Raw genomic sequence first — 17,085 nt, forward strand, 5'->3', positions numbered from 1 at the left:
ACTTAATGTGTAGTTCCTATGTATGATTATGTATGTCAAGCAGGGCCCGCCATGTAGTTTGGACGGGGCCCATTTGTATGCATGTATATGTATTGTGGTATATAGTATCTAGGGGAACTCACTAATCCTAACGCTTACCCAGTTGTTATAAATGTGTTTCAGGTACTTCGTGAGAAAGGCAAGGTTCGGATATACACACGCGTAATCGCAACATGTTTCTGCATAATGTAATTATAACTCTGATTTATTATAATAAATAAAAAATGAAAATTTGGGGTTGAAAATCGGGACGCTACAAATAGGTCGTGAGTCCAAATACACGCGTTATTGGTAGAACAACGAAAGGTCGTAACCGTTATTTGTATGCATGCATATATTGTGATATGTGATATTTTGGGGATCTCACTAAGCCTTGGCTTATAATTATTAAATAACTATTTTCAGGTTGTTCTTATAATCGTGGAAAGGCTTCAATATGAATATGCTCGCATCAATAAATAAATATGTTTATAAGACTTCCATTAAGACTTTATTTATATTAATAAATGTATGATGATGATATATTAATGAAAATGGGCTTTTGGAGTATGATATGTTTGCTTTAAAAATGAAAATTTTATGCTAAAAATTTGGGATGTTACAATGCAACTCTCAATTTCGATTCGATTAAGCCACTAAACATCTTATAGTGCTTAATTAATGGAGTGACTTAAATGACCATGCAACTCTCCTCAACGAAGACCACCCACCAAAGCAAACTCAATTGTAGGGCTCCAATTAACAAATATTAAAGCTTTAGAAGAAAGTAAAACCCCATGAATCCAACCAACCCGTTTATTCCCAAAGTGATGAATAACCAACATTTGTTCCTTAAAAAACTAACTTCTTGAATCTTGCACCTTTTTGAAGTCTAAAAAACCCATTAATTGCATTTTCTCATTTTGTAACAATCAAGAATTTTTTTAACCATAGGCAGACCATCTAGAGTATGATGACCCTTAACAAAATCTGAGTACTCACAACTAACGATCGACCTAATCACCATGGCTAAATAAGCAGCCAATACTTTTGAAATTATCTTAAATTATGCACTAATTAGACTAACACACTTGAAAGCTGACACCATTACCGGACTATCAAATTTAGGAATTAGGGTGATAAAAGAGGAGTTAGAACATGTCAAGATCCTCCCAGTGGAAAAGAAATTTTCCACGAACTCCATAATATCTAAACAAAGAAAATATCAATACTTCTTATAAAGATGAAAGGAGAAACCATCATGACCCAATGATCTGTTGTCAGAACCACACGCTCACACTACTTCTTTCACTTCTTTATTTGTACTCGTGGCTTCCAAGAACGTAATCTGCTTCGACGACAAAGATTTGAATATGGAACTTCGGTGAATAATTTTCACACCTTTTACAACCTTGAATTTTTCCTGGAAAAAAAAATTCAAAAAATAGATTTAACCCGACTGGAATCTGTGACCCATTCCCCTTCCTCCTTAACCCTGAGAAATGTAAGTTGTCGATGTATTTTGTTTATAATACCTTAAAGTTTTCATCGGCTTTAATGCTCCATTTTACCTTAGTTTTTTTAGATGCATCAAGATTCTCCAACATTTCAATCTCCTTGATATTATGGCGCACCTCGTGCATATGAAGCAAAATATTGAAACACCCAAAATTTTCAATTTTTATCATAACAAAAACATGAAACCAAGTATCACATAACAAAATTATACGTTGCGTGTTTCAAAAACCATGATAAAATACTGAGAGAAAGAAAACTGTATCACAACTATATCCAAACATATCAACTAACGGAATCAACTCCCAGGACAAAAACTGAAGCTGTGGTGTGTGCGATGCCATCATCCCGAGCTCTTCCCTTTGCTTGCGGAAGTACCTGAAACCAAAACTGAAACTGTAAGCACGAAGCTTAGTGAGCTCCCCCAAACTACCACATACCATACAATACATATAAAGCACATACTGGGCCTTGCCCACTGCATCGGACCGAAGTCCGGAACTAGCTGCATCGGACCGAAGTCTGGAACTAACTGCATCGGACCGAAGTCCGGAACTGACTGGGACCTTGTCCCCTGCATCGGACCGAAGTCCGGAACTGACTGATCATGGCATAGCATAACACATATCAACTAATATAGACACATATACTGCATATTGCATCAGACTGAAGTCCGGAACATATAACACACAAACACGCTTGAATCACATAGACATCAAGCATACTGAACTACTGCTTCGGACTGAAGTCCGGAACTACTACTAACTAAACGGGCCGGCATTGTGGCCGTAGACCCGTTCCTACTGGAAGGAAACTCACCTCGTGAACTGGCTGCTGTGTGAATGGCTCTAGAAGCTAACTGCTGCTGCTCCGGTATCTCCCCGGCTACAAATCCATAAAACACTCAATCAAATGCTAATCACTGCACTGGGGTAAAATGACTCTTTTACCCTTGGTCAAAGTCAACTCTCCCGGTCAAAGTCAACCTACAGTTGACCTGACTCGCCGAGTTGGGCCGCCAAATCGCCGAGTCTCTAGTCTCACTTCTCGACCCTACTCGTGGCTACTCGTCGAGTATGGCATCTACTCGACGAGTACCCTCTCGATTCAAGAACTCAGACAATCTGCATCCGACTCGCCGAGTCATATGAACAACTCGACGAGTTGTTCTTGAGCTAAGAAGATTGCCTTGGACTCGCCGAGTTGTATGAACAACTCGTCGAGTCCCTCCATTACTGAGTCTAACCTCCGACTCACTGAGTCCATCCTACTGCTCACTGGCCTCCACTCGGAATCACTCAAAGGGTAAAATCGGGGACTCGCGACCTGACTCGCCGAGTCCGAAGAACGACTCGCTGAGTCGCATGCATGCAGATCCTAAGAACTCGATTCTGCTCAACACCACCGCATACAAATTATAGATCTGAGTCCCTAAGGCTGATTTACCACGTAAAGTTTCCAACTTTACGTGTACATACACATGAAAAAGGAGATAAAGGCTAAAAAGGAACTTAGAAGAGTAGATCTAGGGTTATCATGCAAAATGGCTCCATAGAGGTGATAGATCTACGATTTTGGGACTGAAACATGGCTAGATCCGAAGGCTAATCAATCTAATGTGATCTCTCTACTAAGAACAAGCTAAGAAATGGCTAAAAGAGGCTAAATATGCTTGTTAAAGAGAAATCAATCATAGAAATAGCAGGAATTCGGCTAATACCTCAATGAACTCTAAAATGGGAGCAAGACCTTGGATCTTCTTCTTCTCCTTTGGATCTAGCCTCCTTCTTCTCTTCAAAACTTCAAGATTCACACAAGAAATGCACAAATAAACAAGGAAAAGATTAGGGTTTGCTAAATGATGCTCTGAGGGTGAAGGGGACGAGTTTGGGGGCTCATAAGGTGGTTTAAATAGGGTGCAAACCCGGGGATTTAGGGTTTCTACCTGGCAGGCAGACTCGCCGAGTACCGAATATGGACTCGCCGAGTCGCCGACTAACACGTGCTCGAAAACTCGACCCTACTCGACGAGTCAGGCCATAGACTCGCCGAGTCCCTCAAGAAAACTTCTAAATAAATGCCACGGAAACAACATACCAGAGATGGGGCGTTACAAATATGCTCAGATTCATCACCATTTTTGCATTAGTTTCTTAGCTTAATACATAACAATAAGAAGTTTTCACCTTTTTCTTGTTTTTTCCGAAATCTAATTATTCCTCCACATTCGAATTTGGCCTTTCAAAAACTTCATTTTATTTTTAAAATTAATGAAATTATTCGACCCAGCATATCTTTGAGTATCCAACCAAGCACCTCTAATCATGACATCAAAACCTTCCAATATCGTCGAAAGAGTTATAAAACTTCAAAGAAATTGGCACATAATCAACTACCTCCTGAGACAACATAATCGACCTATGATTAGACACAAGTCGATCTAACACCACAACCCTAAAATTCGGCAATATATCCAACAAATCCTCTAAGATTTAAAAAAAAAACCTTATAGTTTACTCAACTTATCCACTTACTACTTATCCTAGTGAACGCATGTCCACCTAGAAGGGACCTCCCATAACTAACTTTGATCAATAAAGATATTAAAAATAGTGGTGCTACTTGATTAAAGTATATCCAAATCTTTTTGAATTCACTGTATTAAAATGGTAAATAACATAAAAGTCACTAACTTTTTACTTTTTTTGGATTTTAATATCGCATTTTTTCTGTTACAAATAAATCATTATTTTTAAATTTGTTGCAATTCTGACTCGTTGACTAGTTGGCATTAGGTCGGCCGGTTGCACTACTGATGTGACATGATTACATGGCATGTTGACGTGTCATAAACGAAAAAAAAGTTAAGCAAAAGACACTATGTTTTCAACTTTTTGTGATTTTGACACTAAGATTTCAAACTTTTCCAATTTTGACACTAAGTTTTTAATCTTCCACAATTTACACATAAAATGAAATAAACATATGCAAAGACATAAACAACAAAAAACAATGGTTCACAAAAATATCATTCCATTGGTAGTAATTTCACTTTGGATTTTACTTAATATTGGTGCCATCAATGTTTAGCAGTAGTATTAAATTTCAAGACTTCTAAATAACATATATGAAATCCTGAAATAACATAAAGAGCACCGATCTCCATGGAGTTACTAAGCTAATTTTCATATATGAAATCATAATACAACATAAGATCGTTGGGTTAGATATTTTTAACTTACCAAGACACACTCGATTTGAATGATTGTTTTTTCATCCTTTTACCATATAGTTTAGGATGTCTATTTCTTCTGCTTTTTGTATGTGGTCCAAGTCTTGGTTCCACTTCAAAATGGTTTAATTGCAAGAAATAACTATGTAACTTACCAAGAGTTCCTGATTATGGAAACCTATTTCCGGTTTCTCTATAACAAACAAGGTTGTAAAAATCGTTCGACAGTACATCGGCGGTCGACTGGGGTCAAGCGACTAATCGGTCTAGGCGGGGACCCTTAATTCTAAAAAAAAAAAAAAACTTAAATATTACCTATATGATTATCTCCAAACAAAATACTAACAAAATATGTAAATATCCATAAACGTTTACATATTCAAGTCATCAAACAATACATGTCCAAAGTAAGTAAATATCCATAAACGTTTACATATTCAAGTCATCAAACAATACATGTCCAAAGTAAGTAAATATCCATAAACGTTTACATATTTAGGTCACAAAACGTCATACAAAGTCCAAAATAAGTTTTATAAGATCAAACTTTTGATTGTTCATAGGCTTCTACTCTTTATCTCTGCATTCTTCCATGATTTGAACTCCATCTGATTCATAATCAACTTCTTCAAATACTTCCTCCTCACTCCCTGACGCAAAATCTTCATCTAAAAGTTCTCTTGTTCTTGAACCATGTCCGAGTTCATCGGTTCCTTGACAATCACCAACTATGTCAACTCCATTTTCATCACAATCAACAATCCATTCTTGAGCCGTGTGACTATCATTAGCTAATAGCACTTCCATATTCCTTTCTTTTCTCTTTTGTTTTTTTCATCAAATTAGCATTAAATTGGACATAAACAAGATTGTTCATTTTACTTACATCCAACCTATTTTTTTCTTCGTGTGAATCTACAAACGTAAAAACAATAAATGGTAAAAAAAATATAAAATATTATGATATAAATTTATAATTTAAATAAATTGCTGAAATTTGAAGTATGAATTCTAACCCCTTCAAATGTGATCTAATTCCTTTCACATCCAGATGAACTACTAGTTAAAGAAAGAATCATTATTGCAATCTTTGTCAAATGAGGAGTTGCTCCACCAAACGTACCCCACCAAATTGCTATGATTTTTTAACATAAATCACATTATTAGATTCATAAATTGATAAAAATGAATTTTTATAAAATAATTAAATAAAAGTAAAATGTTTTACCCGGATCATAGTCACCGTAATTCACTTCACATGCTTTAACTGCAAGTTCCTAACCAAATTTATCCATTTTTTTCTTGTACTTTGGCAACTCAATAGTCACGACTTGCTTTTGCATATCTAAATCTTCGGAAAATAATGTATCAAAAAACTCAAGAACCGCATCCATTACTTCAGGATCATGTTGGAGTTGCGGATCCTTATAATGATAATAAGGATTTAGAAGATAAGCGGTCAAATGCAATTTTGAATCTGGTATACCTTTCATTTTCTTTGATATGGTATTTATGATAGGCTCATATGTTTTTTATTACCGCCTAAAGCATCAACGATTTCTTTTTTTTGATTTTTTAATCTCACCATAAACAAAACCCATCGAGGGCTTTCAATCCGCATCAACCATACGAAAGGTGTAACGCTCTAAAAATTCCAACCAATTTAAACTTTTCAAAAACAATCAAATTTCATTAAGTTATTACAAAAAGGTTTTCAATAAATTTATTATCAAAGTATTCCCAGAACCATATCATAAAACATAAACATGAGGAGCGATACGATCACGCCTTTGCCTTGCCACGGTCTCCTGAAATACCTGAAACGTTAAACCACAACTGTAAGCCCGAAAGCTTAGTGAGATACCCCCAAAATACCAACCACATATACCATACACATAACATGTCATATCATAACATAACATAACAGCCATGCACTTCGGGTCTACTGTGTGACTGGTCCGCTGCACCGGGCTTACAGTCCACCTGGTCCACCCTCCGAGTCTAGCCATATACATCGAGTCTACAGTGTGATTGGTCCGCCCGCACCGGGCCTTCAATCCACCTGGTCCGCTATCTGAGTCTACAGTATGACTGGTCCGTCCGCATCGGGCCTTCAGTCGACCTGGTCCAATTTCCGAGCCTCGGCACGTCTGGTCCGCCCTCTTGAGGCCTACAATCTATCCGGACCGCTCGCTGGGCTTTCGGGATAACCGGTCCACCCTGGGTATGTTGGCCTACAACACAAAGCAGGACCCGCCTCAACCCAACCCCAGTCCAACAACCATGTGCACATAAACATATAATCATATAACACTTCACATCTAATCAAACCAATCTTAGCAGATCGCATATCATAACAACATCCTAACCAGGATACCGACCTAACCGGTCACTAACATAGCATCATCCTATATACCAGAATACCGACCTTAACCAGGTCTCTAACATACACCGTCCTATAAAAACCAGGATACAGACATAACAAGCAATAACATATCAAACAGATACCCGAATTTCAATCCGATAAAGGGCCGGCCTTGGTGCCTTAGACCCTGTTGGTATAGTGAGGATAACTCACCTACAACTGCCGACTGATAAGATAAGACCAAGCTGCTTCGACCACCGACACGATCTCCACCACTAGCCAATACCAAATAATTGAACTCAATAAATACCAATAATTACCAAAATACCCCTGGAAGACAACTGGTCAACTCTTGGTCAAAGTCACAGTCAAAGTCAAACTTCCTGACTGACTCTACTCGCCGAGTCAATCCGCTGACTCGTCGAGTCCCTATGCTCTGAAAACTCTTAGAACACGACTCAACTCGCCGAGTCACCCCAAGACTCGTCGAGTCCAACGATCATCGAGTCCCATCCTGCTCAACTCACTGAGTCATCCCTCGACTCACCGATTCACGACTTAACCAGAAAAGGTTAGGGTTCCACGACCAGACTCGCCGAGTCCAAGCATAGACTCGCCGAGTCCCAGGCGATCTTTAACAGACTCGCCGAGTTGTTCTTCCAACTCGCCGAGTCCATGCACATATTCATACAACTCGTCGAGTGCACCCATGTGACTCGCCGAGTCTCTTCAGTTCTCATTCCAAACAGAGGCTTTTCAAGCCATACAGGGACTCAAATCCATAGATCCATTCCTCTACAGCCTAACCCTCACATAAAGTTGCAAACTTTACGTGAGAGCAAGGAGATATAAGCCCAAAACACTTCTAGGGCTAGGGTTCAAGACAAAAGGCTTCACCAATGGTTCCTAGACAGGAACTTTATGATCTTTTGGACCATCTCAAGTCCAGATCTGAGGTAGCAACCTCAGATCCAACCTCTAAACCCGAAATAACTCTAGAAATGCCCCAAAACTCAAGCAACAAAGGATCTAGACTCAAAGGAGCTTAAGTAATAGATTATTACCTCAAATGAAAGCCCCCACTGAAGTAGACCTCGGATCTATACCACTCCCTTGCTGCAATCCCTTAGTCTTCAAGTTCCCTTTTCAAGATTTCCTTTCCCAAAGCTCCAATTTCACTATCAATGGAGTTCCACTCGATTTCTAGGGTTTGTAGGCTCTCAAGGGTGGTAAGGAGGCTGAAGAAAGGATGTTATGTTCTTTATATAGGGCACAACTCCCGGGATTAGGGTTTTCTCTTTTCAGCACCAACTCGCCGAGTCCAGCCGCCGACTTGCCGAGTTGGTCACTTAACACTTGACCAGAACCGCGAATCGACTCGTCGAGTCTATCCATTAACTCTTCGAGTCGACCTTCCTTATTTACACCAAGAACCTTGAACTTGCACCTCTGAACTTGGGGTGTTATAGAAGGACTTTCACCAAAGGGGAAAACACCTTTAAGCAAAGTGTCACACCCGCCCAAAATGTGGAACCTGTCACCAATGTATGACTGGATCCCCCTTTAACTGTATATGAAAATTTACATTCCTCCCATTCGTTGCTAGAGAACATATGCCTTAGTTGCTCTTTTTTTCAGACAAACTTTGTAATGTTAGATAGACGGAAGCAAATTTCGTGACACCCAGTCGGATGATATCCCTTTTGTTAGTGAATTTTCTCATCATAGCCAATGTTTTGTGGTGGGCATAAATGAAGATGGTTACTTGCTTTGCTTGATCTAAGACTTTCTTGAACCTTGGAAGCCCACCAATACGTTCAATAAATAATCACGATTAAAAACACAAATAGAAGTATAAAACACAGTAAATAAAATTATAAATACCTTCAAGCATAAGGTTAATGGTATGAGTCGCACATGATGTCCATCAAATCTTTGGTCTTTTCTCTTTTAGCAACTTTGCGGCTCCCATGTTATTCGTGGCATTATCGGTTACTATTTGAACAATATGTTCGGGACCAACTTCTTGAATGCAAGATCCCACATACTCATATATATGTTGACTCATATGTGCTTCATTCGAACATTCTTTCGAAGATAAAAAATGGCACCCATCTTTGAATTGACACATAAATTCATAATGTTCCTCCTCTTTTTATCAGACCAAGCATCCGTCATAATCGAGCATCCATCTTGTTTCCATTCTTCTTCATTTTTTTCACTAAATTTTTTGTTCTTTCAACTTCTTTTTTAAAACTGTGTTACTCAACTCATACCTAGTAGGAGTTGCCGAGTTGGAAGCCCGGTTCCATATTGTCCAATTACCTCCACCATCATTTAAAGTTATCCTTTTTGAAGGCATGAAAAGGAATTGCACAGTCATATGCCCACCTACTGATGAAACTTTTCACAGTTGATATTCTTTCTTTCCGAATAGCATTGTTAATATCAACTTTTTTGCCTTTTCCTGACTTCAAAGATTCTTCTGGGTTTAATGTGCTTGCAAAGTTATCCATCGGGCCTATAACATATGGTTCCCTCAAGCTCCCAAAGGTATTATCTATTTCATCCGTGTCTATACTAATGTTTTCATTAGTATCAAATCTCACCTCCAATTTTAATGCTTCTTCATGTGCTTGTTTTCCCTTCTTTTTTAACTTTCCTTCGTTGATAGCATCCCAACTGATCATCTTTGGTAGAATTTTGACATGGAGCTACATTTCCTTTCACATGAGCAAGATGTTGTTTCATTCTTTAAACCCCCACTGTAAACTCTTTCACACAATGTACACTTCAATTTATCCAAATTTTTAGGATCTGGGCAAATAGCAAATTCCCAAGCAATATCATTTGAATTCCGCTTAAAACAAGTAGTTGTTGAATCCATCGACTGTGTAACTAAATTTTTAGATGCCATTAACAACCTTTAATCTATGAAAATATGAAAGAAATGGTAATGAGACATGGGCAAAAAAATAACTTGAAATAACCTTTAATATGTGTAAAGGAGTGTAATCTGTTTTGAAATAACCTATTTCAGTAATATGAAACAACAGTTATGTATCTCATAATCTGTTTAGTTTAAAAAAGGGCTAATGACTTTAAACATGAATGAAAAAACTGGAATGAAACAGGCATGAAAAAACTGGAATGAAACATGGGCAAAAATTAGGATTGAAACAGGGGAAAAATGGTCCAGCTTGTATGATCGTTTTTTTAAAACAGGGGCAAAAGTCAAAACACAGGAAGGAAAACCCAAACCAAAATGGTTGGACCATTATGCAACTTGTATGTTCATATGTTCGTAAGCAAACCAAAACAGGAATGAAAACCCAAACCAGGGGAAAAACTTACCGATGACAGCTGCTGGTCAAAGTCAATGGTGAAATATTCAGAATCGATGGAATAAAATGTGTGGACTCAAAGGTGTGGTCGGAAGAAGTTGCAGTAATGATTAGAAATCACGATGATCACACTGAAACAACACATTCATCAGTTAATAAGCTGAATAACCAATAAATCGCAAAAATCATAAACATACCTGCGATGTGTCGCCGTCCCATGTGTCGGTGTCTGATGGAGAAAGTTGTAGCCGGAGTCGAATAACTCTTGTCGCCGGACTCGAATAACGTTGGTATAGGTATGGTCGGAAGAAGTTGTAGCGATGATGAAGTTGTGATAGTCGATCACTGGAGAAGAGAACGAGATGATAGAGGCGCAAAAAAAAAAGACAAAGAATGAAGGTTGTATTTCTTTTAGTCGATTAGGTTAAGTAAAAAGGTTTAATTTTGACTTTTTTTAGTTGACTTATGTTGACCTATTTTGACCGCCTAGACGGCCATTTTCCGCTTTTGACCATCGTTGACCAATTCTGATTAATTACAACGCTTATAAAAAATCCTATACAGTTTACCTCCGCCAAGCGCCTAGGCCGATTTTTACAACACTGGTAAAAACCAATGAGGCTCAATGAAAACCAACTTAAGATGTGAATCGAATGTGTCATAGGAATAAGATCATGAATAAGTTCTATTTTGGTATTATGGTGATTTTTAGGTCCATAAATTGCACCTTTTTCTCATGTTTATTTATTGATGGGTTTTCTAGGTTATAAACAAAAAATCTTGTGGTGGAAAAACTCTTAAACCCATAAGTTCACATGCAACCTAAAAATGATCTATGTTTTCTTTATTGATAGCAACTAATTATGAAAATCAAAAAACCATAAGAAACCCTAGTAATTTTCGAAAATCACAAAAGTTTTTAGGGTCACATACCTTTTGAATAATGTAGAAATTAATCAAGTAAAACCTCATTTGAGTTCCTTGGAAAGCAAGCACCAAAAGTTTGGATGTCTCTAATGGCTTGTACCCCAAACCAAGTAACTGGAAGACCTTTTAAGAGGGGGGGGGGGGGGGGGGAGCTTAAAAATTCGGCTCTTGATAGGGTTATGGGATGGACGAAAATAATGAACCCTTTAAGAGGTTTATATAGGTGAGTAAGGAGGCTTGGATAAGACAAATATCCTTAGATAACCTTTATCTCTTTTTTTGCTTCCTAAGGCTCCAAAAACCTCATATCAATAAAAATAACAAACATAACAAACTTTATATCAGGATTCTGGACTATCACTTTGTGTCCGAATATAATATATATAAAAAAATTTGACCTTGTGCGCAAATGCCCCCTTTGATCCCTTCAAAACCGGCTCTGACACTTATAACCTTGAAAACATCCACTTTAGTCCGGTGAATATCTTGTAAACCCGACAAATAATAATAATACAAAGCTACCATGCAAAAAAATGAAAATATAAAACAATGCCATATCTATCGTACTAAATCAATATATACACCACTTCACAAAAGATACTTGCATATAACATTCTTAGTTATTGTTTGATTCGTAGAATATGTTGACGAAAGAATTTGAATTGAAACTGAAAAATAAATCTGTAAGGAATTTGAATCGCTTTTTTTTATATTGCGTTTGGTTGGAAAATAAATATGAAATTAGTTTTGGTTGGCAAAATTTGTATCTAAACAAACGCATAACTTGAAACCTCAACTTCCAAAAAAAAAGGTTCCTCTTAGATCCTCATTGGGACCAAACCAGGTTCACTTTTTCCCACTACCAAACACCACCACCCTACCCCACCTTGGGTGCGCACCACGCACATATGCGCACCTTCGCTTCCCTTTTATCACATGAACAAAAAGCAACTCCTTTTCCACAGACCTCAAATCTCCAAATTCAGTCCAAACCTGTTATAATCACTTGTACAAGATGTAGTAACAGTTGTATACTGTTTTGAACTAGGAAATCTTTGCTCTGTAACAAAGGTCTAACCTAAATTAAACCTTAAAGCTTCACTTAGAACTTTCACTACGCAATCATTACATGATCATATTTTATTTGTTAACCAAATACATATCGATATATCTGGTCGGCGATTTGCCGCTATCATAATTTCTTCCACCTCCTCCGTTTTCAGCGGCCGGAATCCCACGGTGTTTCCCTTTTCTGGTTTCGAGTTTATCAAAATCCTAGTCTTTAATCTTGGTATACATAACAAGCAATACTCAGTTTGGTTAGTTTTTAAGGGGAAATGTAATCTTTTTTCCCTTTCCATTTTTCAAGATTTACAAAAAGTTACTCCATTAACTGATACCCGAACAAACCAAAAGGAATCCACCGGCTGATTTGAGATCTAGTTGATGTTTGATTGCTGCAGAATGCGGATCTAAGTAAGTTTTACTTCAATTTCGTGTTTTTCTACCGCTAATTGTAAAACGGTTGAAATTTAGGGTTTTTAAATGTGTAAAGGTTTGATCTTTTAGCTCACTTGAGCTGCGATCGCAGTGTAAGGTAATGGTTGAGCTCGGATTTTCATATTGTTTAGACGAACTGGGTTATTCGTTTAACTAACAATTTCTTACCAGATTGAATCTTGTTGACTGATTATGAACATACTAACTCGTGATTGTTGAAAATCGGTTGTGAACTTGTATTCAATCTTACTGTTATCTGTAAATTCAACTTCTGTCGTGGATCAAACATGCGATTAAGTAGTTATTGACTCAAGCTTGAGTTATCACAAGGTCTCCCAATTCATGGATTTTGTACAATTGCACTAGTTAAAGTTCTATAGAGGACGACTCAAATGTCTAAATTGTTATCATATGCTCAGAATGTGATTTTCAAATTAGTAACATTTTGGATTTGGTTTATTATTTTACAGGATCTGGTTCGAGTCTTAAACATTGAAATGGAACAAATTGTAGAAGAAGCTCGTAGAGCTAAAGAGAATGCAGAAAAGCTATTCGCCATGAAAGACTTTGCAGGTGCAAAATGGTCTGCATTAAAGGCTCAAGCTTTTTGCCCCCAGCTTGAAGGTATCGCTCAAATGGTGGCCACTTTTGAAATACACGCTGCTTCCAACACCAAAATAAACGGAGAAATCGACCTTTATTCAGTTCTCGGATTAAACCCATCTGCAGACAAATCCACACTGAAAAAACAGTACAAAAAGATGGCTGTCCTTTTACACCCAGACAAGAACAAAACCATTGGAGCCGATGAAGCTTTCAAGCTCGTTTCAGAAGCATGGACTGTGTTGTCCAATAATACAAAAAGAAACATATATGATCTGAGAAGAAACAAGAACTTATTAGCCATGGTTGCACCTCCTAGACTTGACACGTTTTGGACTGTGTGCACATCGTGTCGAGTCCAGTATGAATATCTTCGAAAGTATGTGAACAAAAGATTATCATGTAAGAACTGTCGTGGGGTTTTCGTCGCCGTTGAAACGGGAGCTGTTCCAGTTACGTATTGCCCATGGTCGTATACTGTAGATAACGGGTTAGCAAGCCATACACACGGGTCGGATTTGGGTTTTCATTCTGGATATGGGCCCGAGTTCACCAACAACGTCTCGTTTCAGTGGAACACTTGTTCGATTTCAGATCCTAACGGATTCTCCTACAATTCCGTGAACACTGTTCATAACGCTAACGGAAAAGTCGCCGGAGCAAAAGTGAACGGAAATGGTGAAATTCCGATTGGTAAGGTTGGTAGAGCTCCGAAGAAACGAAAGAATGAAGTGAGTGATGGGAATGGTGAAATGGGTTCATTTACAGAACCAGATGCGGTGGTTGCTGCCACGTGTTTTGATGCCAGAAAGTTGTTAATTGATAAAGCAAGATCCGTGATTCGTGTCAAATTGGAAGAGATGAAGTTGGATTTAAAGGCCGAAAAGAATGGGAAATTAACGAAGAGAACTATAGTAGTACCCGACCCGGATTTCCATGATTTTGATATGGATAGATCAGAGGAAGTGTTCAAAGCGAAGCAGATATGGGCGATTTATGATGAAGAAGATGGAATGCCTCGGCTTTACTGTTTGATTCGCCAGGTTTTGTCTGTGAAACCGTTTAGGGTTTATATCAGTTACTTGAATTCAAAAACGGATTCAGAATTTGGTTGTTGTAAATGGATTGAATCTGGATTCACCAAATCGTGTGGCAATTTTAGGGTTTTTCATTCGGATGTTGTTGACCATGTCAACATTTTTTCTCATCTTTTGGGGAGAGAGAAGGCTGGGAGAGGTGGTTGTGTTAGGATATACCCGAAATCCGGCGACATATGGGCGGTGTACCGGAACTGGTCGGAAAATTGGAACCGGAAAACACCAAAAGAGGTGGTGCACCAGTACGAAATGGTGGTGGTTCTTGGTGATTATTCCGACGAACGTGGTGTTTGTGTGGCGGATCTGGTGAAGTTAGAAGGGTACAAAACGGTGTACATGCGGAACCCTAATGAGAATTCGGTTCGGTGGATTTCAAAGAGAGAAATGTTGCGGTTTTCACATCAGGTTCCATCTTGTTTGTTACAAGGTGAAGGTTTGAATATGCCAGATGGGTGTTGGGATCTTGACCCTGCTGCAACACCGGAAGAGCTGCTTCGGGCGGCAATGGAGGAATCGGCTGCCACCCTGGCGGCTGTGAATGGTGGTGGAGGTGGCTGAAGAGGGTGGTTAGGATATTTATTCTGACAAGTTGTGAGATTGATAATGTACAGATGATCTAAACACATATAGTGATCAATGAGGGAGAATTGGTAAAAGAATTTAGATATAGGTGCAAGCTCACATTTGTTTTTAGAGGGCTTAATTTGTATCATCTTTAAACTTTCCTATGAGAACCTTTTAAAACTAACATGCAACTTTGGGAGTCACTTTCCCAACCATCTACAAGAAATAGTCTAGTCTTTCTTCCTAGTTGTGAAGGTCCAAATGCATCCTACATTTATTTAAGAGGGTTCAAATATTGTGAATATTACCACTCACAATCTCAACTTCTATACTTTATTAGGTAGCTTTGGTGGAGTGATTCTAACTAGATATTGAGCTATGTAAGGGGTTAATTTAGTGCGAGTGATCCTAGTAGTAGAAGAAAGAAATCGTGTACAATAGTTTGAGTTCACCCTTTAAAAACCTCATTGTTTATCGGTGTCGGAGATCGAATCCAACATGCCAAAGTAATTCTAACAAAGTCGACAAGCCCCTTATTGAGGAAACCCACCATACACCCCCATTTTTTAATATTTACTTTGTATTTTGTAATTGTGATCGGTATAGATGTAATCACTTTGTTGTTTACTTTTTGATAGTAAATATTAAGGTTATTTGTATTTTATAAACCAATTTATTTGTACTGAAAACTTACACACAACTGGTAAAAAAGATTCCGGACTATAGTCTTATATGAGTAAGATGATGTGCGGTGCATACGTAAACCAGTTTGATCATGAACATTGAAAACGACAAGAGCCAAAGAGTCTTGTCTTCTTGGGGGTCAAGGGGAAAGAGCCGCGAAACTTGTACATATTTTCACATTATAAACGTAGTGGAAAAACCTAGATATAAATCAAAAAACCTAAACAAATGGTTAACTAGTTGACGGATGGGTCATCTTTGTCAATTTAATTTTATTGTCAGATATAATTGTCTAAAAAAGTTTCTAAAATCATTTTCCAACCGTGGTAAAAATGTCATGATTTTTATACATCTATGGATAATTACAAGTAGACATATAATAGCATTGAATAAATGTATAAAGTTGTTTAAAGTCGTTTAAACTTTTAGCAAGAGTCACAAAGACAACAAGCACATACAAACATATCAGTAAGTGTCACAAAGATCATTACTATCCTACAACATAATCCAGTAGGCCGACATTGGTGCCTTCGACCCACAAGTACAGTGAGAAAACTCACTTCAGTCTGAAGATGCATAATCACATTGTCGAGCTACTGCTACCACGGTTCCTCACACTAAACACAATCAAACCAACCCTAATCACTATTTAGGGTAATAATCCACAACTAAAGTTCCAAATCATAATCCCTATCACAAAGGGTAAAAGACCCTTTTACCCTTCCTACTCTAGGACCTACAAGCCATGGCCCAAGGCCCAAAATGACCCTAATGGGCTTCAGGTGAGTACGATGTGCGTACACGATGCCTACACCCAGCATATTGGATCTAATCTGAAAGGGGACAAGGCCTCAGCCTGTTATTTCGTGCGTACCAGGAGGCTACGCCCAACGTACTCATCAAATGTCCAAAACTTGACTTTAAGCACTTAATGCTTTAAGACCAATCGTCCAAATCACAGATCTTGCTCTTGGGGATGTCTTAAATGATAAAGTCGACAACTTGATGCCTTTGCATGGATTAATAAGGAATAAATCCAAACCCTAAGTCCAAAGTATACTTTATTGTCCAAGATCTCATGTATGGATGAATGGGGATGTCTAGGCCCCCAACTTTATGATTTTATAAGCTCAAAATGATCACAGATGACACTCAAGATGATTTAGAACAACCCAAGTCTCAAACGTCCAAATATTGGGACCAAAAACACAACATAACATGGTCCAAATCTAGATT

At 38.1% G+C, this 17,085-nt stretch overlaps 1 protein-coding gene across 1 annotated transcript; it reads left to right on the plus strand.

Annotated features, from left to right (window-relative positions):
- The first annotated feature begins 12,517 nt into the window (after positions 1-12,517).
- On the plus strand, positions 12,518-15,391 carry LOC111918676 (uncharacterized). Its single transcript, XM_023914305.3, has 2 exons — positions 12,518-12,877; positions 13,372-15,391. The coding sequence occupies exon 2, from the start codon at positions 13,399-13,401 to the stop codon at positions 15,157-15,159; it is 1,761 nt and encodes a 586-aa protein (XP_023770073.2). The 5' UTR covers positions 12,518-12,877; positions 13,372-13,398; the 3' UTR covers positions 15,160-15,391.
- Positions 15,392-17,085: the final 1,694 nt, after the last annotated feature.

The sequence above is a fragment of the Lactuca sativa genome, chromosome 5 (genome assembly GCF_002870075.4).
Source record: "Lactuca sativa cultivar Salinas chromosome 5, Lsat_Salinas_v11, whole genome shotgun sequence".
Classification (NCBI taxonomy): Eukaryota; Viridiplantae; Streptophyta; class Magnoliopsida; order Asterales; family Asteraceae; genus Lactuca; species Lactuca sativa.